The 24,380-nt window shown below is 42.6% G+C and overlaps 2 protein-coding genes across 4 annotated transcripts in view; one reads left to right on the top strand and one right to left on the bottom strand.

Annotated features, from left to right (window-relative positions):
* Positions 1–319: 319 nt before the first annotated feature.
* DNAJC25 (DnaJ heat shock protein family (Hsp40) member C25) lies at positions 320–7,865 on the bottom strand. 2 transcript variants are annotated; one of them, XM_030968879.1, is made up of 4 exons: positions 7,551–7,865; positions 6,414–6,566; positions 3,984–4,454; positions 320–1,033 (listed from the first exon to the last, which is right to left on the bottom strand). In XM_030968879.1, exons 1-4 carry the CDS (start codon positions 7,854–7,856, stop codon positions 911–913), a joined length of 1,053 nt encoding a protein of 350 aa, XP_030824739.1. In that variant the 5' UTR covers positions 7,857–7,865; the 3' UTR covers positions 320–910. The 2 variants fall into 2 exon arrangements, with proteins under 2 accessions (XP_030824739.1, XP_030824740.1); XM_030968880.1 differs by lacking the exon at positions 6,414–6,566 and having other exon boundaries at positions 636–1,033.
* A 2,789-nt stretch (positions 7,866–10,654) lies between these two features.
* ECPAS (Ecm29 proteasome adaptor and scaffold) overlaps positions 10,655–24,380 on the top strand; it is a 56,903-nt gene continuing 43,177 nt past the window's right edge. Inside the window, exons 1-4 of one of the 2 annotated variants that reach the window (XM_030968225.1) lie at positions 10,655–10,760; positions 18,184–18,314; positions 21,844–21,960; positions 23,530–23,648. In XM_030968225.1, the coding sequence (XP_030824085.1) occupies positions 10,739–10,760; positions 18,184–18,314; positions 21,844–21,960; positions 23,530–23,648 (389 nt within the window). In that variant the 5' untranslated portion in view covers positions 10,655–10,738. Of the gene's footprint in view, positions 10,761–11,001; positions 11,119–18,183; positions 18,315–21,843; positions 21,961–23,529; positions 23,649–24,380 lie in introns of those variants that run through there. The other variant, XM_030968224.1, reaches the window with a different exon arrangement.

The raw sequence follows: 24,380 nt of genomic DNA, 5'->3' as shown, positions 1-24,380 counted from the left end.
TTTATTCTAAGTACTCAGAGGTCTGATCAGAAGAGATAAATGTAATGAATACTTAAGATTTAGAATTTTAAACTAATTAAGTCTGCATATATAAACTTTTATTTACATAAGGCATCAAAATTGCCCTTTTTAACAAAAGGGTCATTTTTCCCTTTAACCAATACCTTGGTGAAAGAAATGTCACATTTAATAAACTAATATTCACTGATATACTTGTTCTGAACAAGCAGGTATAATCCAATGTACAAGATGAAAAACCACAAAATATCCAAGCATACTGTTTCATTAATTACTCTGTAGAACAAAGAATTAAGGCTTGTTTGCATCACAATGATGATCAATCATGCATCATTTATTCCCACAAAGAATAAAATCCATTTCCAAGTGAAGCAGGAATAGCAGTAGTCTTGTATAATCCCCATATTGTTTACATGAAAAACAACCAATTTGGCATCTTAGAAATTAGATTGAAAAGTAGAGGGAAAGAGAGGAAAACAGAAAATGGCCCTTACTTCAGAATCTTTTATAAGCATTTTCAGTTTCCACTTGCAGAAACTCTTCAGGTTAAAGAGGAAAACTGGGACTTGTCAAGGCTTGAACTAAAAACATTTTCAGAAAGACTAGAGTTATGGGTTCATTGATGAATATGAAGTATCTAGCAAAAATACATTGTTTGGAATAACGAATTCCACATTGATATCCCCAAGTAAATGGCATATATACATTAGGCTGAGCCTGTTTTAATAGGTCTAATTTATAAAAATGGTAAACCTGTATTATGCTTCCGCCTGATGTAATAGTTCCTGAGTTTTAGATCACTGCTAAGCCACAGCAGACAAAACTCTGAATGATGTAATGAAAAGTTTTGCAAATCACTTTCAGCAACAGCACACATTTTGTTCAGCAACCTTCAATCATCAATAAAAGTCAGTCTCCCAGGTCCTTCATTCTTCATCCACCGCCGGTATCTCTTCCATCGGGGATCCATGGCCATCTTTTTCTTTAACTCCTCCTCTTGTTCTCGTTTATACACCTGGTAAGACGGAAAGAAGTTTTTAATAAGGATGAAGAAACAGCTTAACTGAGCCTCATTGGGGTCTAAGTGTTTATTCTTCAATTGTTTGCCAGCCTATTTTTCTTACAAAAGACTGAATTGCAGGGCAGAAGCAGATCCTGACCAACACGAGGTGTTGGAGCACCTGCAGTCCAAGAGCCTACTACTTACTGCCCAAGATGCTTTGTGTTTTTGCTGAGAGCAGAACAACCTTCCTGAAAGCTCCAAAACATTTCTTTGCTAGAGAAGTAGATGCTCAATGAATTCAACAAAATACACACTAAGCAACTGCTCATGTTCTGAAAACCTAACCTCGTGAGTCCCCTTCAGCACACACTGTTCAATGCAGCTGTTCAGCTCCTGATTTTTAGCTGTTCTCCCTTTTCAAAGTAATCATCTAACAGAATACCACTATGGAACTTTTTCTTCCCAAGTAAGGCTCTCAGCAAAGTTGAGAATATCTCAAATATCTCTGCATCCAGTATTTACAGTACAAAAAGATGAGCAATTATATTCTGTCAAGAAATACTCCGTCACTGCCATGGAATCAACAGTTATCAGCAAAGTCAATAATCTGAAAAAAAAAAGGCACAAAAATGCAACAGTATCTGCATTTTTATTCTGGAAGGCAGTTTATGTAGATGCAGCCAGCATAAATCTCAAAACCATCTATCATTTTATCATCTAGTGTCACGTGACTTAGTCTGACTCAAAGGCCTATTAAATTTAGGGTTCCAATATACACAAACAAGATTTTAAAAATATATTATAGATGGCTACATGAATACACAAACTCAATGCTCAGTGATCATAAAGGTTTTAAGAATCATTAGGAAACAGTAAAAATATTATGGAGCCCTGTGTATTGAATTCCTAGTGTTTCCCATCCTAAAACACCGGAAAACTGAACAATATGTAGATAGACATCTCCAGTGATGAAGGAACAGACAAGCTTTTGGGGAGAAACACTACAGCAATATTTTTCAGCCTAGAAAATACATTACTACGTTTCAAGCAAGGATATGACAGTGGTACACAAAAACACAGCTAGCACAAGAACAGAAAAAAGCATGATCATTCTCCATTTCCAGTAATACTGGAATGAGCAGGAGTCCAGGTGGCTTCAAAAATCCTCTTCTACCACCTTCTACAAGTATTGATGAACTCATGACCAGATGGCACAGCAGAGACTGAAAACTTCAGTGCATACAACTGACCAGGTAAAACTTATTAAAGCAATTACCTACAAAGACACCATTTCCTTTTCAGAAAGTTACAAAGTGCAAAGTATGTTGGACAACTATTACTACACAGGTGTAGTTGTCATGAATTTGTCAGGGAAAATGAACTGCTGGCCACCACAGGAGAGAAGTGTGAGCTAAAAAGACTTCACTTGTGGCAAATACAGCTCTTTCACATTCAGTGACCAAAACATCCTTAGTTAAAAACTGCACGGATGAGAAACCAGGGCAGTTTTTCTCTACTACAGGATATCCATCCAACATTTTTCCATATTAATATCTGCTTTAACTAGCAGCATTACTCAGTCTTTGGACTTCCAGACTGTTTCTTCAAAAGCAGGCAGGGGTAGATTATCTACAAACTTGAAGAGGAAAATGGTAAAATAGGTGTTAATGTAAGGAAAGGATTAGCTGCCAGGTATGCATATGTGCTCAGTTAGGATGGGTTTGCTAGAAAACACTCTTTGGTGTCCTGCCATCATCCCATCTCTTTTCTCAGCATATGCAGAACTGCAGCACCAACTCTTTTTCCCCTGAAGCAGACTAAGTTCACATTCTCATGTTTTTCTTTAGAAACCACCCATCCAAATGGCTCACAGATGCACCTCTGTGGAATAACAGGAGGGTTTTGTCAACCTGCCACGCCCCAGCATCCCAAATAATTCTGGACTGCAGATCCCATGCTGTGGCTCATGTTCTTTCTCCGCTCTCTCAGAAGTTTTAAAAACTACATAGTGACTATCTAGTATTGACTATTAATTTAATGACTATCCACAGCAAGAGTAGAAGTTGTGCCTAAAGGTGGTTTTCATGCCATCCCTACTTGAACAGGTATACAGCACTGCAAGAACAGTCTATTACTCACCACAGGCCAAAGCACTACCAAAGGACAGATGGGAAAACCAAACCAAAACAACAACAACCAACCAATCAAAACAGTCTGAGCTAGAAATTAACAGCTTAGAAGACTTAGACATAGAAGTTTCAGACAATCTGGGTAATTCTTATTAAAAATTATTACTGTTTGGAGAACAGACAGTAGTCTTCAACCTATCATAATAGCACACTGTTATTACTGCTCTGGAACTGCTGGATAACCAACAGTAGTTTTTCCACCAGGGCTACTGATAAATAACATAGAGAAGAGAGATCTTCAGTTTCCCTGAAGCTGCTGGATAGACCTTAAAGACTATTGACCAAAAAAAGCTAAAGGTATGTAAAAGTAGCTGGAACCAGTGGATGAACTAATAAGGAAGTAATAAGGAACTAATAAGATAATAAGGAAAACAGTTGGTGTTTTTGCATGTAATAAGAAGCAACAGCACGCGCTGGAAGAGAAAGTTTAAGGAAAGGACACCTGTAACATTGAAGCACTAAGTCAATACAAGCATCACAGACCCCTTCAGACAAGCCTCTAGAACCATAAAAGGACTTCCAGCAGGACTCAGATGCATGCAAATTAGCTCTAGGAAAAGTGATGTTTACGTATAAGCTAGGAAGTATATTGTAATGAGTATGTATGATCATGATGGAATAAATACCCCACTTTAAAGTTTCACGACACACATTTGATTAGAGAATATATGCTTGGGGTGCGTCCAGTGCTGTAATAAAGAATGTCTGTTTTCTAATACTTCAAGTTGTGTTAGAAAGTTTATTTCCCAGCCAATTTCAGTATTGCTACCCACCTCATAGTTTTCTCGTATCCAAAGCTGCCGTTCAAGAAAGGTCTCTTTTTGATGATCTTCCAGGCTGTCAAACTGAGACTGAGACATTTTCATGTACCTTCGTATGATATACAACTTCTCTTCCACACCATACTCTTGCCCTTTAATAGTGAAACAATAAATCCACCAACAGTACCAAACTATGTATTTGCACCAGTAAAAAGGAGCAAGAAGGATCTGAAATAGGAGGATATCATATATTTTGGGCTTCTGATAACCACCCTTTATATCTATTTTATTTTTAATAATGTCTTTGATAATTTCTTCCTCCTCTTCACGAATTTCTTCTTTAGACCGCCTGTTCTTGCCTTTTTCTTTAGTCTTGTTGAGTAAACCTTGTTGCCTGGCAATCTCAGTAGCTTGTATACGGTATTTTGGCACAGATGCTAAGTAGTTGATAGCTTCATTGTAACTACTCCACCAGCTGAAGAACTGTAATTTAAGAAGAGCAAAAGTAAAAACCATGTTTTAATACAGACACATTCCTATTTGGAGGTTTGCCAGGAAAAGAAATAAGTAATGCTCTCACACACTTTTAACCACAGTTACATTACAGTAAGGGTAAAAAGTGAAGCTAACAATACTTATGTGGTATCACAGAAGCTATCCCTCCAGACTCAGTGAAGCCCCTGGAAATGGATGTATATAAGTGCATCTCACAGCAATTTATGATGACAAAGAAGGCCAAGCAGACACTGCTCTGAACAGTTTTGTTCCTGAGTAGATGTCAGCCTCCTGCAAGTTAATACCAGGCTGTGCCAGACATTCTCAGAAGCCCCTCTTCTTAGATTTATAAACATAGGAGCTACTATACGAATATTTAAGTATAAAATTGTTACCCAGTAACAATTTAAACTGTTTAATTTAACTGTTTAAAGCAGTTCACTGAACATCGACTAAGTATGTGACAATCTCATTAGTCTGGCAGCGTCCACTTTACAAGACTCAACATATCTGATCTTCAGCTCTCTGATCTTCAGCTGCTCTCTGGATTTCAAGGGAGGGGGGGGGAAGCCCCCAGACAACAAACCAGAAATTTACTGCCTGGATGAACACAGAATCATAGAGCAACCTGAGCTGGAAGAGACCCACAAAAAGCACCAAGTCCAACTTCTAGCCCTGTACAACACAACCCTGAGAATGATTCCTTCTGAAGACAGAAGAAGCACAAAGACTAACTGAGAGCGTATTTTGTTCCCCTCTAGTGTCTTGTAAATGACCTGAGATGATGCACAGAAAACATGGAAGAAACTAGATAGGCAAAGAGGGAATAAGTTAGCAGCTCACTTTCATTCTTGGGACATCCAAGCATGTCTCACTGATGCAACTTTTTTAACCATGACGCATCTCACAGTGTTTACCAAGGCCAAGCACGACATAAACCCATTATTACAACCTTAGCAAAGGCCAAGGAGCAGAAACAACAGAAAGCAAGATGGGCAAACCAGTTTACATAGACGCTTACACTGAATTTAGAAGCATTCTGCAGTTGGGACTCCAGAAAAGTGAGTGTCTGCACTTACAGACAAAATAAGAAATAAGATGTGAAATGAAACATTGCCGCTACTAAATCTGAAGATAAATTAGGTATTTGCCTGACTATGCCATTAGAATTTATTATTACAAGTTCTCAAATTCTGATCAACATACTTTTTATTCTAACTTCCAATATCCTACTAAACACTGAGCAGCCTGCACCACAGCATAAGCTGTATCTTCATCTCTTAAACTTCTTGGGTATTTTTAATGATGTTTTGAACCAGTAATTTAAAAGATTCTAAAGAGAAGTTAAGCACTTTTGTCCTCTTGTCAGCAACAGCACAAGCTTTTTCATCTAAAACACAGGGGGTTTTCTTGGCCTTGGATCTACCACCTTCAGAGTAAACTCTGCTGAACTGAATTTGCTTCTCTCCTGACTTCATCAATGTGATGTTTAAAATACACCACAATGCGAGATTCACACAAGTTTAGTAAACTCCTGATATTCAGTCCTATCACCTGAATTGAGTTTTGAATTCAGTTTGCTAGTCTGCTTTTTTTTAAATTTACTTATGCATATTGACAAACTGACACACATTATTTGGGGCACTAGGCCTGCATGAGCTACTCTGAGCCTGCCAGGAAGAACCGAGTAAGTTCTTCAGAAAAGATTCGCCTTGTCTCAACAAAATTAATTTCTACCTCTGTTCAAGGTACCAAGGGCAGTCAAAAATCAGCTACGTACCTCCTGACTTCAGGATTTTTATGGACACCACACAGACATGAACCACAGCACAAAGGAACAGCTCCTCGCTGACACTTTTTATTAAATGGCACATTATGAGAGCTGCCACTACTTCTCTTCTTGTTCAGAAACTCAGAGAGCAGTAGGATGTAAAGGTGAAATTTTACCTGAAACACAGAGATGGCACACACTGTAACTAGGATCACTATTGTGACATCTACTTTAGGTGCCAATCTCCTGCGGTAGTAGTGGTAGTAATGCCTGTAATACTCTTCAGGATGATCCAGCATGTAGTCATAATCTTTACGTGTTTCTTCATCCTGTAGGATGACATGAAAAACTCATTCCGGTTTAAATCCCCATTTTCACTTGCTCTATTGTACATGTGTTTTACACCTCATTAAGGACCATGCGTCTGTAAAACTGGCAGCAGCCCAAGGGAGTATGAAACATAGAGGAAATTCGTTGTTTTCTCATATTCTCTATTGATTTGTTCTCACACTTATCTGCCCATGCACATATGATATGTTTAGTCATAAAATGAATAAGAAGGCACTGTGCAAAGCCATTTAAAACTAGAAAAGAGACAAGCAACTAAAATCCACAGAGTAAGTTGTTTAACTTCAGAATGGGAAGTCCAGCTGGACTGGAGTTAATAAGTATTGCTCAGGAAAAGATTTTCAGGTGAAGAACCTATTAGGAAATTCTTTTACAAAACTTAAAGGAATTAGTTTTCAGGGATATGGAAACTGTCCAATGGAAGGCCAATTCAAAACCTCATTGTTCTCATGTCTTCTGAGTTTTTCATCATTTTCCTCCATGTAATTGCAGAACGGGAAATATAATTTTGCCAGGCTCAACTGAATTCCTTCCAAACTCTGTCCCCCCCCTTCAATCCCACAAAAAAAAAAAATAGTTCCCTTTTCTATTCCCTTGTAGCCTTAAAACACTTACACGTCTCCTTCTTCCATTCCTGCGTTCCATCTTTGCCAAGTCACACATGATTTGCCCTGAGAAGCCTTCCCTTACAGATCCCATATGCTACTCGAGTCACTGCTACTCGTAAAGGTATACCTCCAAGATAAAGCCTAGTCGGTTCGTTATAAATAAATAAATAAAATAGATAAATAAATAAATTTGAAAAGAACTCATTCTAGACACAGAAGGTTCTTCAAGAGCACTCCATCCTCCTTCCCACACTCTCGGGCTGGCTACGGAAGGAGGATTTTTCGGGGTGTTTCTCCTCCCCTCCCTGACTGCTTACCGGAGCGGCTCCGGCCGCGGCGGTGGTCCCGCTCTCTCACCTTGAGGGTCTCGTAGGCGGCGGCGATGAGCAGGAACTTCTCGTGCGCCGCCTGCACCCCGCTGCCCTCGCCGCCCGCGGGCTCCCCGCGGTAGCGGTCGGGGTGGTACTGCCGGGCGAGCTGCCGGTAGGCGCGGGCGATCTCCGCCTTGCTGGCCTGCCGGCTAACGCCCAGCACCTCGTAGCAGACTCGGCGGCCGCAGTAGAGGCGGTCGGTGAGGCCCCGAGCCGGCCGCGGCAGCAGCGCCGCGCACAGGCACAGGTACAGCGCCCACCGCCCGCCCGGACACCACCGCGGCGCCGCCATTGCTCCGCCGCCGGGCCGGGCCGCACTCGGCGCCGTGCGCGCGGCCGGCGGCGGGGCCGGCACGGGAGGGCGGGGGGCGCGACAGGGGGCGGGTCGCGACAGAGCCCGCGCTCGGCGGCGGCGCGGGGAGCGAGGGAGCGCGGCCTGCTCGGGGTGCCGAGCGCTGGGACCGGTCCTTTGTCCCCAGTTTCTCACAGGCTGTGCTGGCCCGTTCTTCCAGCCGGCGGTGTGCCCTTCCGTTGCACCCCCACCAGCGGAATCCTGGGATGCATTCGGAAGAGCACTGCCAGCAGGTCGATGAGGTGGTCCTGCCCCCTGTACTCAGCCCTGTTGAGGCCGTATCTGATCTGCCGTGTTCAACTTCTGAGCTTCACAGCTCAAGAAAAGCACGGAGATACTGGAAGGGGTCCAGAGGAGGCCACAAAGCTGATTCGAGGTCTGAAGCATCTCCCTCCTGAGGAGAGACTGCAGGAGCTGGGCCTGTTCAGTCTGGAGAAGAGACGACTAAGAGGGGATTTCATTAATGCATACAAATGTCTCAAAGGCAATGACAAGAGGATGGTGCCAGACTTCTCAGTGGTTCTCAGAGATAGTATGAGGAGCAAAGGCCATAAACACAAGAAGTTTCACCTCAACATGAGGAAGCACGTTACACTGAGAGTGGCAGAGCACTGGGACAGGCTGCTCAGGGAAGTCACAGTGTCTCCCTGTCTGGAGGTATTCAAAATCCACCTGAACACGTTCCTGTGCCACATGCTTTAGGTGACCCTTGCCTTGGCAGGGGAGTTGGAGTAGGTGATCTCCAAAGTTCCCTTCCAACCCCAATGATTCTGTGATTCTTCCAGGGAAGAAACTTTTGAAGTACTTCCTGAGCCTCTGCCTGGTTTAGGCTTGCTCCTGGCAGACCTCAAGCTCTGACCACCTGTCATGTAGGGTCCAACAAAATTTAACTGTCTCCACATTGGGAACTGCATGGTGCACCGCCTCCATGGCAGGGAATCGTGGAGAATGCTCCTCAAGCTGCTGCTGCCCAAAGACACAATTTATAGGTGACCTCATGTCTAGAAGTATCCTAAGGGAGGGTGACAAGGTTGCATGTGGACATGAAGAAGAATTTCTTTACTGGGCAAGTGACTGCACACTGCAACAGATTGCCCAAAGAGGTTGTGGAGTCTCCCTCACCTGACAGATTCAAGAACTGCCTGGATGCAATCCTGTGCTATGTCTTCTAGGGTAGCCCTGCTTGAGCAGGGAGGTCATACCAGATATCCTTCCAGCCTGACCCATTCTGTGATTCTGAGTGATTCTGTATGCACAGCTCTCTGAAATGGTGGCTTTGACAGCCGGTCTGCCACCTGTGATGTCCCGTACCCAAAGACTTCTGGAGAGAAGGATTGCATCTCTGCTCTGGTGTAACCAGCAGGAACATCACCTCAGTGTTGGACCTTAGGAAAGCAGATATGAGCTTGATGCTGCAAATATTCACCACAAAAATGGTCAGCTCATCAGAGCGCATGTGCTGTTCTTAAAGCTAGAAATGAGTGTGCTTCCCATGTGGCTGGTCTCCTCCTCTGCCTGTCTCCTTTCTGCAAAAATAAATGCTTATAATTACCATCAGTTGTGGATGGGTCCCAAAGAAAAAAAGGGCCACCTCTTTGCAGCTTATTACTCATTAGAGCCCAGCCTCTCAACACTGGAGGCTGAGTCAACTCTTCAGACCATGACCTTAAAAAATTGTGGTGGGTTGACCTGGGCTGGGTGGCTAGTGCCCATCAAGCTGCTCTATCACTTCCCCTTCTCAGCTGGGTGGGAGAGAGAGAATAAGATGGAAAAAGACACATTGGTTGAGATCAGGCAGTTTACTAAAGCAAAAGCGATAATTTATGCACACACAAGCAAAGAGGAAGAAAATAATTTTATTCTTTACTTCCCATTCACAAGCCATGTCTGGCCATTTCCTGGGGAGTGGGACCTCAGGATTGTAGAGCTTGCTTTGGAATGCAAATACTGTAAAAATGAATGGCCCCTGTTCCTCCTTTCTCCCTCAGCTTTTATGTCTGAGCTGATATCATATGCCATGGGATATGGCTTTGGGCAGTTTGGGTCAGCTGGCCTGGTTGTGTCCCCTCCCAGGATCTTGCCCACCCCCAGCCCCCTTGATGGAGGGAGGAATGTTGGAGAGACAGCACTGATGCTGTGCCAGTGCTGCTCAGCAATAGCCAAAACAGCGTTGTGTTATCAGCGCCTTTCCAATTATCAGTGCAAAGTGCAGCAAGGTGAGGGCTGCTGTGGGGGAAATGAACTCCAGCTCAGCCAGAAACATTGCACAGATGAAGCAAAAAATGGTGCACAGAAGCTTTTTTTCCTGACTCGAGAAACAAAATAGTCCTCTGACACCGCGCAGAGGCGCTGAAGTCACGTCTGCCTTGGGACTGGCCCTGGAGCTTTCCGGAAGGCGCCACCATCTGTGCCCGTGCGCCTGCAGGAAGCAGTGAGGGCGGTGGGAGCGGGCGCCACGCGGTCTGGTTCCAGAGGTGCCCCAGCGACGCCTCGGCTGGGGCATGTTGCCAAGGTGCTCCTTACAGAGATCACACATGGCATGGCAGAGTTTGGGAGAAAGACGCGGTGTGGTGGTCTCTCTGAGTAACCCCAGAACGGCAAGGGAGGAGGTCCACGGAGCAGCTTTATCCCTTCGGGAAAAGGCTTTGGAATAGGGACTCGGCAGCGCCGGCCGTGGCGGGGGGCGTGGCATTTCCCTGCTGTGGGCGGGGCTCTCCGCCCTGCTGCTAGCGCACCCATGGCCGCGCGGGGGCGCCCTAGGCCGCTCCCGTCCCGTCCCGTCCCTGCGCCGCCGTGCCGAGCGCGGAGCCGGCGCGGCAGCCATGGAGGTCAGCGCGGACTCCGGTCAGTGCTGCCCCCGTAAACCTCCTCTTCGGGGCCCGCCGGGCGGGGCGGCGGCGGCGGGGCCGGGCCGTGTACGCGACGGGGGCGGGCGATGGCCACGGCAGCTCTCTCTAAATATAAACTGGCGGTGACAGAAGAGCGGGAGCTTGCTACTGCCGAGGAGAGCTGCCGGGAGCAGGAGGAGGAGGGGGTGGAAGAGGTGGAGAGGGAGGAGGGGGGAGGAGGAGAAGAAGAAGAGACGCCGCCGCCGCCGGCCCGGTGCCGGTGCCGGAGAGGGGTGGGAGGTGCGGGGCGTCTCTCGCCGCCTCCCCTCCCTCCCCAGCCGGCAACATGGCCGCGGCCGCCCAGGACGAGCTCAGTAAGTGCTCGCGGTGCAGGGGCTCACAGCGGGGGCTGGCGGGCGGGCGGGCGGGCGACCCGGAGTTTCCCCGCGGCTTCCCCGCAGTGGGTCTCTTCTGCGGTAGGGCTCGGTCCCCGGCACGGCCGGGCGGTGACGGCAGCGGGGCCGGACCGGCCGTGGGAGGCCATCTCGGGAAGCGGAAACCGGGAGCGGCGGCAACTCCCGCATACCCAGCTCCTCCGCGGACACGCCGGCTGCGTGACCTTGCGGGGAGGTGGCGCCGGCTCCTGGCCGGGACAGAGCTTGGGGTCGCCGGGGCCGCTGGCTTCGGGGGAGCGGCCTCCGCCCACCGCTCCTGTACGGGCACTGTCGGCAGCGCCTCTGCCCGTCGATGCTCTCGCCCTGCGCTGTGCGACTGCCGTGTTGGAACTACAGCAGCGGCATGAGCACAACGCCGGCCGGCCCGTCCAGGGGCGGGTTCGCCCCGAGTGCTGTGCTGGGCGGTGGGTGCGAGAGCGCATCGCGGCCGCCCCTGCGGCGCTCGGCACATGACCGGAGGTGCCGCTGCCGCCGAGCATTCGAGACAGCGGAGCTCGGCCCTGCCTTCTTGTCATCTCCAAAACCCTTTCTCAGGGACTCTGGGAAAGCACCCTATCAGCTGCTCTGTGGAGAAGCTTATGGAACTTCAAAAAAAGCGGGTTCTCTTCCCTTGCTTTTCCTGGCCTGACATAAAGATGGTTCTTATCTGTGAAGAGTTAATAGCTAGGTAGCATATGACTCAGCCAAATGAGAGGGCCTTTGGTTGCCCTGAAATAGTACTTGGCAGTCGTCAGAGAGAAAGGGAAGAAATACTTTGAGCATATTTGAGCACTATTGGCTTTCAGTACTAAAGAATTTCTGTGTGCTCTTTCTTCATTTGTTATTTATTTTTTCGTTGTTGCTGTTGGGTTTTTTTGGTTTTGGTTGTTTTTTTTTTTTTTAATTGTGAGCTTCTGTGTAGACAACGTCCTAATTCTGCTCTTTGTTAGATGTTACTGGAACTAGGCTGAGTGATATGATAATGGTGGTCATATCCCTTATGTAGCCAAGGTCCCATGGTGGAGTAGAGAAGAATCTTGATCCTGTACTGATCCTAGAACTGGAGGACCCAAATGCCAAGATATTTTTTTCCATTGACACCTGGGATAAATTCATGTAAGGACACTGAAAGCTCTTACTGCTGCTGTCATCGAAAAAATTGTGTTGTTAGATTTACAATGCTATCGTGATTCCCCTTGGTGAAACCAGTCAGTGTGAGATCTCTTCCTTGTGATTTCTTGGCTTTTATCTGTGTGCAATCTAACGTTCCAGGCTCCAGATCTGATCCTGCAAAAAAATTAGTCCTCAGCTGTGTGCCTGTTGCTACACAGTCCTTTCTCTTAAGCTGGGCTGAAAAGACAAATATCCCTAGACTGAGATTCACATTAATAATTACCTTATGTCATTCAGGTTATATGACCATGACATTCTTCGAAAATGAGAGTTTTTTATTGGTTTGCTTAGAAACCTTTTCTTTGGGTGGGAGGAGGAATCTCTTCTTGGAAATTTCTTTTTGTTTAGTTTGGGTTTTTTGCGGTGCCTCTCTGTTGGTGAATAGAAAGTACTGTAATCTTAAATAAAAAATTAATTAAAGCTAATGGAAAAAAGAGTAACTTCATGTAGAGAAAGAGAGGGAAGCTAAGCCTTCATATGGGCTCGCTGTCTTTTGATACATTCAAATAGTTAAATTTCAGCATATTTGGAAAGAAATAATTTCTTTTTCATGACTAGGACAACTAGTCCTGAAATAACAAAAATAATTACCATTAGTTTTAGATTGGAAAACCAAGTTTCCTTGCGTTATATTCACATGGCTGTAGGAAGCTTTCATCTATAGCCCGTATCAAACATGGAAACTCTGTGTAAATGCTGTGTAAAGGATGCTTCTCATTTTAGAGGTCAGGTTGTTTAAAGGCAGCATAAGATATGGCGGTTGAAAAATTAATGCAAAATCAGTAAATTGTCCCTAAAGCTACAAGAGTTCAGATGCAAGAAAGGCAAGATAATCTTAAATAATACTAGTCATCCATTCAAATAGAGAACCTGTGACTGGAATATTGCAAATTGCAACATGGGTTCTGGTGTACTGTTCCAGCTTTTACAATGAAAGAAGTGAAGGAATAGAATGGGGAAAAACCATAATATATCCCTCCTCCAACAGGCCTTCCTATCCTTTTCCAGTCAAATCTTGCAAAACAGCCTGCTGAGTGGCCTGTTCATACAAGTGCTCCCTTAAGTTTTTTGGTTGTAGGCACACAAGGGGTTACTGGTAGAGACAAGAATAGCACCAGCAAATCCTGACTCACTGTTTGCTGCTATAATCATACTAGTTATATTTTCTCCCAGCATCTAATAACATTTGAACAAGAATTTGACTTCTATTTTAGTAGTCGAGCAGCAGATGGGAACTTTATTCCTCTGCATGTGGAATAATGAAGAATTGCTTAGTTCTAGAGAGACAAAAGGGTGTGTTAGAGCTTTTGCTTTAGTAGGAACCTGTCCCTAAAACTACCCCTGCCATCCAGGAGGTGAAATTGAAATGCTTTTGCTCCCAGAACTCTTTATTTGATGTAGGGCCCTTTGGAGAAAATGTGGGGGGATGCTTGTGCATGTAATGTTTCTGCAGTGCTCAGGTAATAGAGGAGGGTCTCAGGGGTTTTTGTCTGATTTACTGAAACCATTGTAGAAATTATTTATTTTGTCGCAGTTCCACCACTCTGCCAAACTGATAGTTCTCAGGAAAGTGAAGATAAATTCTGACTTCATGCACAGATCTGCTCTGTTTTGCAGACAGCTCAGACACTCTTTTTAGTTCATCAGATGTTTTGTGGTTAACAGTCAAACTATGAAGTACAGCTAGTTTGACATGTCCTAGCCCCAGCAGTTTCTTGAGTCAGTTTTCATAAAAGGAACGGTGTGTTTTACTTGATACTCTGCTACACAAATGTGCATGCTGAGAGTTCTGTGTGGAATAACTGGTGTGCTGTATGTAATATCTATAAATGCCAGACGGAACTGATTTGAAATGGTATTGTGCTTGGCTGAGCTGAGAGATTTCTGTGATAAAAATACAGATATACAGTGGCATAGCCAGGCTTTTTTTTTCTTTTTCTTTTTGGTAATTAAAATAATGAGGGTAAACTCTTTGAATTGTTGGTTCTGTTGAGGTACCTATTTTACTAAATCTATATTTTTATCCTTTTTCCCTCCTTGTCTTTCTCTCACTTATCTTTGATGAGCTCCATGTCAGTATTTACCAAATGGAAGGAAAGGGCATGTTTTTCCTGAGAGCAGGCTGTGGGGTTTTACCATTACCTTGGGTGACCACAAGGTCAGTTCTGAAGTAACAAAACTTAAAATAATGCTGATTCTTTTATGGAGGGTATTGCAGGATTTGGAAGTTAGTGTCTATTAGTCAATGTAGTTTTTTTGTAGAGTTTTTATGCATTATCTGTGTTTTGAAAGTCTTTTTTGTCTTTGCAAGGTTGTTAAGTGCTGAAACCAGTGTTCCTCCTTGTAGTCATAAATGGAGATTGGAAAGAAGTGAAACATGTGTTTCCTCATAGATAGGTAGCTACATTGCCATGGTAACTTGGGAATTGCAGATTCCAAATATACCATGTCAGGTTACACAAATTGGACACTGGTGTTGGAGATAGAGATACAAAGATCTATCTTGTTTTTCTGTCCCTTGTTTCTTTTACATACAATGAAAGGAAATGTTTTCTTTATATACAATGCCTTTTGTTCAGTTCTCCATATTTATCTTTGTCTTCTTGGAAACACCTTTTTTTCCTCAAAAAAGTGCCACAAAATCGGCGTTTTTTGTGAAAGTACTACACAGCAGCATGAAAAGAAGTGATTGTGCCAAAATATGTGAATAACCGTTTCAAATTCTGCATGGACTTAGATGTATGTTTTTTAAAAGTAAATCTACTTACCAATTTTTTTACTCAAGCACCTTATTCTTTGTTGTATTGTGTTTTTTAATCCATAGTAAAATGCTAACTGTCATAGCTGTGGCACACATACGATTTTTCTAAGATTGGTTTCCAGCTGCTAAGGCTTTTTGCAAACAATTTTTGTCCTTTCTGCCTGCCCCCCCGCCCCCCAATCCTCCTTGGTATGTGGTAAAGCAAGTTAGACATCTTGCTTTACTTATTTTCTACTATCAGATAAGCTCCTAAAATTGCAATAGTGCAGTTTTTCAGTTGGTAGTAGGGGCTGTAAAATCAGATGGGGAAGCTTTTAGCTCTGTACTTGAAACTTTGGAAATGCATGACATGGGGAATTGAGACCAGTTGCGAGCAAGCTGTATTGTTTGATGTCTGGTCCATAGTGATATGTTTGCTGGCTGTGAAGAGACATTCAGGGAAAGGCACTTTCCTCATGCCAGCCAGGAGGTCTGCAGCACACATGAAGACTGGACACAGCATCTGACATGCAGATACTTCATCTACAATTACTTTTCTGGGCCATTGAGTGTGGTGCTTGAAATCACCAGTGTTTATGCTTTCCTGTAATGAATGCTGTCAGCTTGAGAAATGGTCTTAATTGTTAGTAGAATAAAAACCATGGAGGAAATGTTTGATGTACAATACTTGGGAGGTTTTATAGCTCTTTGTTTTCCTGTCTCACTCCTATGGATACAGCCTGCATCAGCAGCATGAGAGAGTACTCTAACAAACTCCTGGCCAGTTTCTTAACTACTTCCAGGTGACCAGTATCCTTGAATTGGCTGAAGAGTCTTGTTATGATTATGGTTAAAGAATATCTGATGACAGTATTAGGGCTTAACTGACTTTGCAGCAGAGGTATGAGCAAAGTAATAAACTTATCTCACAGACAGCGTTAAGAAGAACCCTCCTGATTTCTATTATTATTGCTCTTGATAAAATTATTTCCACCATTCTGGTTGTTGCTTGAAATGAGAATAATGGAGGAAGCTGGAAGTGGGGCAGGTGCTTGCAATTGAGAGCATTGCTGCATTTCCTGAGAGGACATGCAAAGTGCACTCAAGTCAGTTTCTCTTCCTTTGAGCAGGTCTTTGTGTAGTCCAGTGACTACCAACAAGTGGCTTTAGAACTAACTTTGGTTGTGTTTCCTTACACTTCTTTTTAATCTGTTACAATATTAAAGAACATGTTGAGAAAGTTCCTCAGTTGACTTGCTTGAGAATGATGGATCTGCAGTGTTCTCCTGGAGTTCTAGGTCCAAGGGGAAAGATTTTATAGTTTTTATTAATTGTTAGAGTAATTTTAGCTGCTTGATGTGACTTCTGTAGTCCCTTACTGCCTGTGTGGTAGTGAGACACCAAGGAGGTTCTTGAATAGGGGCTCATTGGGAAGGGAGGGACAGGAGGGGTGGGGGAAGGATGACACAAGAAGAAAGGTGAAAAGAAATCAAATATAATGATTTTTTCAAAAATTGAAACATGAGATAAGTGTTATAGAGCCATTGACTACCTGACAATCTCAGTGGTCTGTGAAATCTGTCTGAAATAAGATTGACTCATATCTTCAGTTTATTGTATAGATGCTGCAGAGTTTTGGCAGTAGTTTCCTTGACAGTAAAATTTCATCGTCCTCTGTCTGTTCAGTTGCCTGTCATATTTGCTCAGCAGAAAATGAAATTTTGGAAGTGGTATGTTTGTGTTTAATCTGCATCTAGCAGAGGAGGAATGATGCTATGAATGCAGGGATAACACAGGTTTTAAAAATAGGACAATAAAAGCTTCTGAAGCCAAATCATCATAGGTTTACTGGTTAGAGCTGTATTTGCATTCAACATCCCTTTTTTTCACTTTGATTCTAACGATATCCATTCACCTCGATCTTTACTGCTGCCCTGTACCAGTGCTTTTTTTCTTTTTTTTTTCCCCACTGTCGTCCTTTACAGTTAGCTTGATGATCCTCGTCTGCTGAAGGAGGCCTCTCCTTGGTCTCCTCTAATCTCATAGGTCACTTTACATTAGTCTTTGGGGAAATATTTCCATTGGTAAGATGTCTTAAGACCTTTAACCCTTCAAAAGCATTGGGTCTCCTTGCTCCCTGTGGTTCTGGGCTTCATTGCTGCAGGATGAAAAACATGCTCTTGGTCCTGTGCACAAGAACTCTTCTCGGTCCAGCTCTTGGGAATACTGCTGATGTTGGGGGACCTTTGCTTTGCTTCTGGTGTAGCTGTTGGGGCAGTTGCATGCTGGTGCTTAAAATAACGACTTTCAACCTTGTTTTTATAAAAACAAATGATCCTCAGCCTTTGTGCTTGAGCTATTGATAGACGATTTTGCTGTCATCTGTTTTTGTGAAATGATTTTTCATTCATTCCTTTCTGGATTTGGGGAGTAGATCAGCTGGCCAGAGGAAGGCAAGTTGAAACACCCCAACTGCTTTGTAGAGTGATAGTAGGATCACAACAGTATATCCTACATTTTGTGCTTGTGCTCTTACTCCTATTGATGATAGTGCTGTGTTTTTGAGAACAGATCAGCTACTTATAACAAACAAGTAACTGGCTCAGCCAACATTTGTTCAGATTTTCTGGGACACCTAAGTGCCCCAGTGGACAGGTGCTGGAGAGGTTAGCCTGGGTCAAGATGTTGTATGAATACGCCTGTAACCCTAACTTATGCATATCAAATTTACCCTGGAACAGTTGTCTCAAGCTTCAAAAAAACTGATATTTCACTCAATTGTTTCTTGTGTTTTCTGGTGTGTGGACGGTACATGCAAAGGCAGCCTTAATTGTTTTTGTCTTTGCTGGGAGAGGTCTCCCAGTGCTTGTGAAGGCTAGTACTAGAAGCCGTCAGGCTGGATTCTACCATAAATTGTTTTCTCACGTTAAAAATCTGTGATGAGTGCTTTTGAGATATAAGTACTCTAATGACATTGTGCAGCGTTTCTTTTAAGTCCATTAGGGGATGTTCAGAAAAAGTTTTCATGCTACAGAAATTTTGAGTTTCAACCAGTTTCTCTTTTTCTTTTTTCTTTCTTTAATTAATTGCAGATCAGCTGGAGCGCGTGTTCTTACGTCTTGGCCATGCAGAAACAGATGAGCAGTTACAGAACATTATTTCCAAATTCCTACCCCCTGTTCTCCTCAAGCTGTCCAGCACACAGGAAGGAGTTCGCAAAAAGGTAAGGGTTCAATTTACCATAAAGATATATTGTCCTGATCAGGGAGAAGGAAATGCCTGTGATGTATGATATTTGCTATGCTTGGATGTTCTCTGTTGAGAAAATTACTCTTTGAGGAGATTTTATCATTACCATAATAGAGAATTGGTTCAGTACATCTGTTAGAGCTTAAACAAAACAGTTAGTGCTTGTGTCAGCACGGGTTTTGCAGATGTGTGGAGACTGCATTTGTTTGCACTTGAGGCCAGCTAGCTCCGAGTTAGCTTGGGACCAAGGCTGCTTCCATAGGGACGGTTGCCTTGGGTTCCGGGGCTGTTGTGCTTCCACCTGACTTAGGGCACGTGTGAAGCAAGCTGCCTTCTGTGCACAAAATACCATGAAGCCATACTCATTGATGTCATTCACTTGACTGATAACTGGAATAAGAGCGAGAACCAAGTAATTGTGAAGATGGACTGTCATACCTACCTGAAAAAAATCAGTTCCGTGGTACATAAGACGGCTTTATCACAAAATTTATTCAGGTACCTTACTTAATATGTACCAAAACTGTTTGATTTTTGCCTGTAACCAGACATAAGGAGCAAGGACCAAGCAGTTTTAGAGGTGGAATTTCATATATAACTATCAGCATTCAGTTTCAGGGGAATTCAGTTTCCTACATTAGGTTTTAGGTCTGGTAATAGGAGTGGATTGAAATGTTTTAGAGCAGAGTGCAGATGTAGTGTAGGGGGTTAGTGGTGGAAAAGAAGTTTTTCATAAGTCCCTCTGTCTTGTAGAAATAGGGAAATGATCATACTGTCACTGCATTTATAAATAGATTTCAGAACCTGCAAGTTACTGTAGCATAGATTTTTCTCAAAGTTCTGCACAAAACATGTCTCTAAGAGTGATTGCATCAAAGTGGATCTGTCAAAATCCAGGATATTCCTCTGACTGCCCTGGAGGACTCGAGACCCTGGCAGGGGACTCAGAGACCTTGGCACGGCGTCAAAGACACCTGTGCCTTTGATTTTAACCTCTGGAAACAATTACCAATTTTGTGCGAAGAGTTACAAGCCACAGGAGTTTGAATAGAATGATAGTGAATTTATCACAGGGTGAAAATGTAGAATTTTGGGGTTTTATAATGGGAGTTCCGGAGGCAAGATGGAGGGATATGGGCATGTCCTGTCCTTCCTCTTGTTTCTTCTTAGCCTCCATCTTCTGCTGTGATGGCACTTTTGGATTGGTTTAGAGTAGAGACAGACTGTCTAACATTGGTGATAGGTATTGGAAAATTATTGTAAATAAAGTACACGTAGTTTTTAGCATAAAAAAATAACACCCCCCTGAGAGCGGTCAGTGTGCCTGAACCTGACCTACCAGACAGACCTTGGCGGGTTGGAGAAAGAATGTGTTACATAAGAGAAAGTAAACAACCTTGAGAACGAGAGCCAAGCAATCCTGTCTTCTTCTTTGGACTTGGGGCTGGAAAAAGAGACTTTCTGTAGAGCACCTCGAGGTCATCTGAACACCAGAGACCTTGTCATGGATCCATGGATGTCATGCCATTCCACCGTGCTGAAGGACAGATACTCCAACTCAGATGGGGTGTTCTTCTGAATACCTGCTTACCGTGTGTGCTTGAAGCTGTGAAGAAAAGCATTTAACCAGCTGCTGAAATTTCCTAGGGTATTTTTGTATGATCTTTCTCTCTAACCTAAAATCTGTTGTCAGTTATTTGGGAGTGTTGGAAGATTCAGGAAAGGGGGAGGACTAGTCTTTTGAAAATTAAATTTTAAGAGGCCTCTTGAAATCACAAGCCTACTTAAGGGTGTATTGTACTGGTAGTCGTTAATAGTTTTTACATTAGAGTGAATAATGAAATAGAATGCATTTCTTCTTCATTTTAGGTGTTTAAACTCTTGATTTTCATTCTCACCAGATGATTATAATACAAGTAATTATAGCACTTGATCATTTGAACATGTTTCTTGAGTTCTGTATTAGTATCTCCTACCCTTTCTCAGAGAGATCTGTGTAGACAGGTTTTTTTTCCTCTCTAAAATAGTATGAATTTTAAATGTTGCAATAAATTTACAGCAGCAAAATCTGGAAGCTGTCAGTGTTACTTAGTTTGTTAGTTTCTCTCTGATAAACAATGTTTTGATCACATGCTTGCAGTCAGCTCTGCAGTTTCTCTGGATTATAGCTGGACGTTATTTTGTTTGAGACCTAGTCATGGAGTGGATGTAAAGATGGTGTCTAAGAGGCTGCTCATATGCAGCTCAGCATCCATATGGTTCTGCAGTTTCCATTATGGGCTTCAGTGACAGCATATTATGACCAAGGCAATGATCCCTTGAAAACACAGGACACCCTGTCTTTTTGGCTTGAATTGTTTGGAGTCAACATGAATCTAGGACTGACTGTGACTGGTTTTGCCGGAACTGAATTGACTTCATCTAATGTCACTTCCATTTTTTTGCACCACCTCTTTTGAGAATCTAACGAAGTTTGCAAGCAACATGCAGATGTTCAGTGTGATTTCTCAGAATGGATAATGGTTCCAGAGTAGAAATTGTAGTTTTTCAATTTTCTTCATTCAGTTATGATACCTCCTTCAGGAGATTTACAATTGGCACTTCGGTGATGCTAAGAAACTGCCTAATGGGATTGTAGAATCATGGGGTAATTTGGGACTTTAGAAGGTCTCCAGAGCAATCTCCTATTTAAAACAGTCCATTACAAGTTCAGTTCAGGATGAAGGTGGAGGTTTTATCAAGATGGGTCTTGGAAAACCTCTGAGAATAAAGACTGTACAAACCATCTGGGCCCGAACTTCACTACTTGATAGTCTTCATCATGAGGGAATACCACAGTGCACCTCTCTTGTTTCTACACACTCTGGCCCCAGTTTTGCTTTGCTGTCTGTCAGAGTCCGGAGTCATTCCCCTCAAGCATCTGCCTGTTCCCATTGGCATTGCTGCTGGAGCTCTCCCCACCCAGGCAGGACTGCACATTGCTTCTGCCTAACATTCACAGTGCCCCTGTTGGCTTCTCCTCTTGTTTGAAGGATTTCAGTTCTGTAACATTCTACTCCTAACAGTTCTCGTACACTTATTTGGTAATTTTATTATGGGTGGGGATATTTTTTTTGCCTGCTTTGTGATTTGGAGTTATTCTGCAGCTCAGTATAGAGCAGGAGTGCAGATTTCCAAGCCAGAGACAGTTTTGACAGATAGTAACCAGTCTGTGGAGAGAACTGATCATCTTCAGTAATCCTTTCTTATATTTCTGTTGATGGATGTTATTGATTGTGGTGTGGTTTGTGACTTTTGTGTTTGTCTTAGCAGTGGCATGGTTTCAAGATAATATAAATGATGGCTGCTGATTTCTTACAAATCTAATAATCAGTTAGATCAGGCCTGGTTTCTTATACTAAGCCTGCCTAATGGATTATGGTTGATGATTGGACCCCAAATTAGCAACATTAATGGTGGTTCTTTCAAGTTTGTTTGTTGTTTTTTTTTTTCCTTCCTGTCAGGTCATGGAGCTGCTGGTTCATCTGAATAAACGCATCAAAAGTCGACCAAAAATTCAGCTCCCAGTAGAGACACTGCTAGTTCAGTATCAAGATCCTTCTGCAGTGTCATTTGTCACTGTAAGTGTTCTTCCAAGACTGTTTGCTGGTTTACTTTAGCAAGGAGAATATTCTTTAAAGCTCCTGTATTTAGCTCTGACAGTTTTCCTAGCAGGTATGTAATTGTTGTGAGGTTGATGTTTTAAGAGCTTTTTTTATATTCAGTTTTATAATGTGGTGTGGGTGAAACTTGGTTTCATAGATCATTTTGCTGTTCAAGTTAGACAGTTACTCTTAATATTTCATGGTTGCATGAATTGTCATTGCTTGTATTGTAAAGGGTCTGTTCACTGGTAAAAGCTGCATTTTGCAAGCAACTACCAATCCTTATCCTGATATCTGCAGGATCAGAGTTTTAAAACACCTTTATCTCTTTGAACTCGTGAGGACCTGTATTTTTATGTGGTGTTAGGGTCAGGACTGTAGCTGAGCAAGATGAAAAAAATGTTACTTTATAGATTGTGAAACTTTCGCAGATTATTTCTTTCAATCTAATTTAAAAAGTGAAAATGGTTTTATAAGTTTTTCCAAAACTATGAGACAGTTTACATTTCAGTTTTGATAGGTCTGTTGCAAATCATCATCATGAAACAAAAGTGATTAAATCATAGGGAAACTTTGTGCTTTTCGTTTTACTGTTAAGTCCTGTGTGTAGCATAAATTAAAAATATGACATCTTAGAAATGTATGGAGAAATATTTAGACTTTAAACAGCAGTGACATACATAAAAGTAGTCTCATGTTGTCCTCAGCAAGTGGCATTATCTGGAATTCACTTTTTAGAAATGACCAAGACTTCTGGAGTGCGTATGTCTTGTAGAGCAAAACAAACCATCTTGTTTAGAGACGTACTTGACAAACTCTGTATTTGGTTGTACTTGTCAAAAGATCTTTTCGTTCAGGTATCTCAGCAATGCATATTCCTTTGCATCATAAGGCTTCATAGCATTTTAACTGAAGTGTCATCTGCAAAGTAGTGTAGTGTACTACAACACTCTTCTTTAACATTGCTTTCAGCCAGGTCATGGAACACAACTCTTACCTCTGCAGTTCTTGGCTGGATTTCGATGAACAGCATAGTCCAGTATTCAGTATTGCTCTGCTGTGCTGTCCTGTTACTGGGCTTTTTTAACTGCATTTGCTGCTTTTAAATGAGGTGATTTAGAAACATGTTTTTAAGAGAAATTTTGTCTATGCTGCTGACTTTGTATTTATTCAGTATTGTATTCTATTTTATTTCAGAAATAGGTAAGAGAGATCATTACATTTGCTTTATTGTAAGCTGTTGCTTAGTTACAGCTGCTTTTGGTGAAATTGACAGTGAAAAGACAAACCAGAGAGAGCTTTTTTCATTGTTTTTTTTCCCACCTTTTAAAGCAGAGGCCCAGCAAGACCTACTCTGACTAGTCCTTGCTGAGTATCCACTATAATGGTTGTCAATCTGTTAAGTCTTAGACTTAAGAAATTGGTCTTGCAAAACATATATCGTTTCCAATACCCAATTATGTAACAGAACATACAACAAGAGTTTAAGGAACACATACTTCTTTTCCATTGCTGCAATACTATGTGCTTTTTCTACCCCTTTAGAATTTTACCATAATTTATGTTAAGATGGGATACCCCCGTCTGCCTGTGGAAAAACAATGTGAATTGGCTCCAACCCTTCTCACTGCAATGGAAGGGAAACCTCAGCCACAACAAGACAGGTATGACTTCTTAGTCTTGGAGAGAATTTTGTTGGTATTTGTTTTGTAAAATAATTTATATTAGTTGTTAAAAGATTTCTTTTCCTTAATGCTATCTTCATGACTTAGGATGTTCTTGCCATGTACAATTTGGATCAGTAAATCAATTATTTGAATGGTACAAGAAATTGTTATAGTCCAATGCTGTAATAATATACAGAATCTGCAGCAGCAGACTCCCTATATGATAAGAGATCTGTGTTATGATGGAAGTGAAATGCCTGTCCATATCCCCCATGCATCTCCATCAAGTTCTGGTTTCCAGTTTAAGGCCAGACCTTCAGTAGATGCCCTCTGACCAGCTGCGGGAGCAGTGCTAGATGTCTCAGATTGGCCACTCTAAATTGAGAGGTAGTGTTTCAAGTTAGTAGGAGTTTTAACTAAGTTGTAATAGGTGAAAAAAAGAGTGTTGGGAACTGGTGTATACTAAGAATCTCTATGGGTGGTCCTGGTTCTTACCTACACTGAGATGAGTTTCCACTGTGTTGGTATTGGAAAATGTCATTAAAATCATGTCTTCATTCCCTCTACATACAATAATGGTGTAAAAATATTTTAAAATTACATTACTGAAAGGTCTTGAGTAAAATCTTGTTCCATTCATGAGATTAGTGTGAAAATACTTGAAGCATGTTTTTTCTCTGTTGAAAAGGCAAGTACATGAGTGAAGAGAGCTTTGGAAAATCCGGCTGT

The sequence above is a fragment of the Camarhynchus parvulus genome, chromosome Z (assembly GCF_901933205.1).
Source record: "Camarhynchus parvulus chromosome Z, STF_HiC, whole genome shotgun sequence".
Classification (NCBI taxonomy): Eukaryota; Metazoa; Chordata; class Aves; order Passeriformes; family Thraupidae; genus Camarhynchus; species Camarhynchus parvulus.
Note: the sequence above shows the minus strand (reverse complement) of the source record. Positions and strands in the feature narration are given on the sequence as shown.

Excerpts from the sequence above, each read along its gene's own strand:
- DNAJC25 (XM_030968879.1), bottom strand. The coding sequence starts at position 7,856 with ATGGCGGCGCCGCGGTGGTGTCCGGGCGGGCGGTGGGCGCTGTACCTG. Across the intron at positions 6,567-7,550 it reads CCGCCTACGAGACCCTCAAG|GATGAAGAAACACGTAAAGA; the intron begins GTGAGAGAGCGG and ends GTCATCCTACAG. Across the intron at positions 4,455-6,413 it reads GTGCCATCTCTGTGTTTCAG|TTCTTCAGCTGGTGGAGTAG; the intron begins GTAAAATTTCAC and ends CTTAAATTACAG.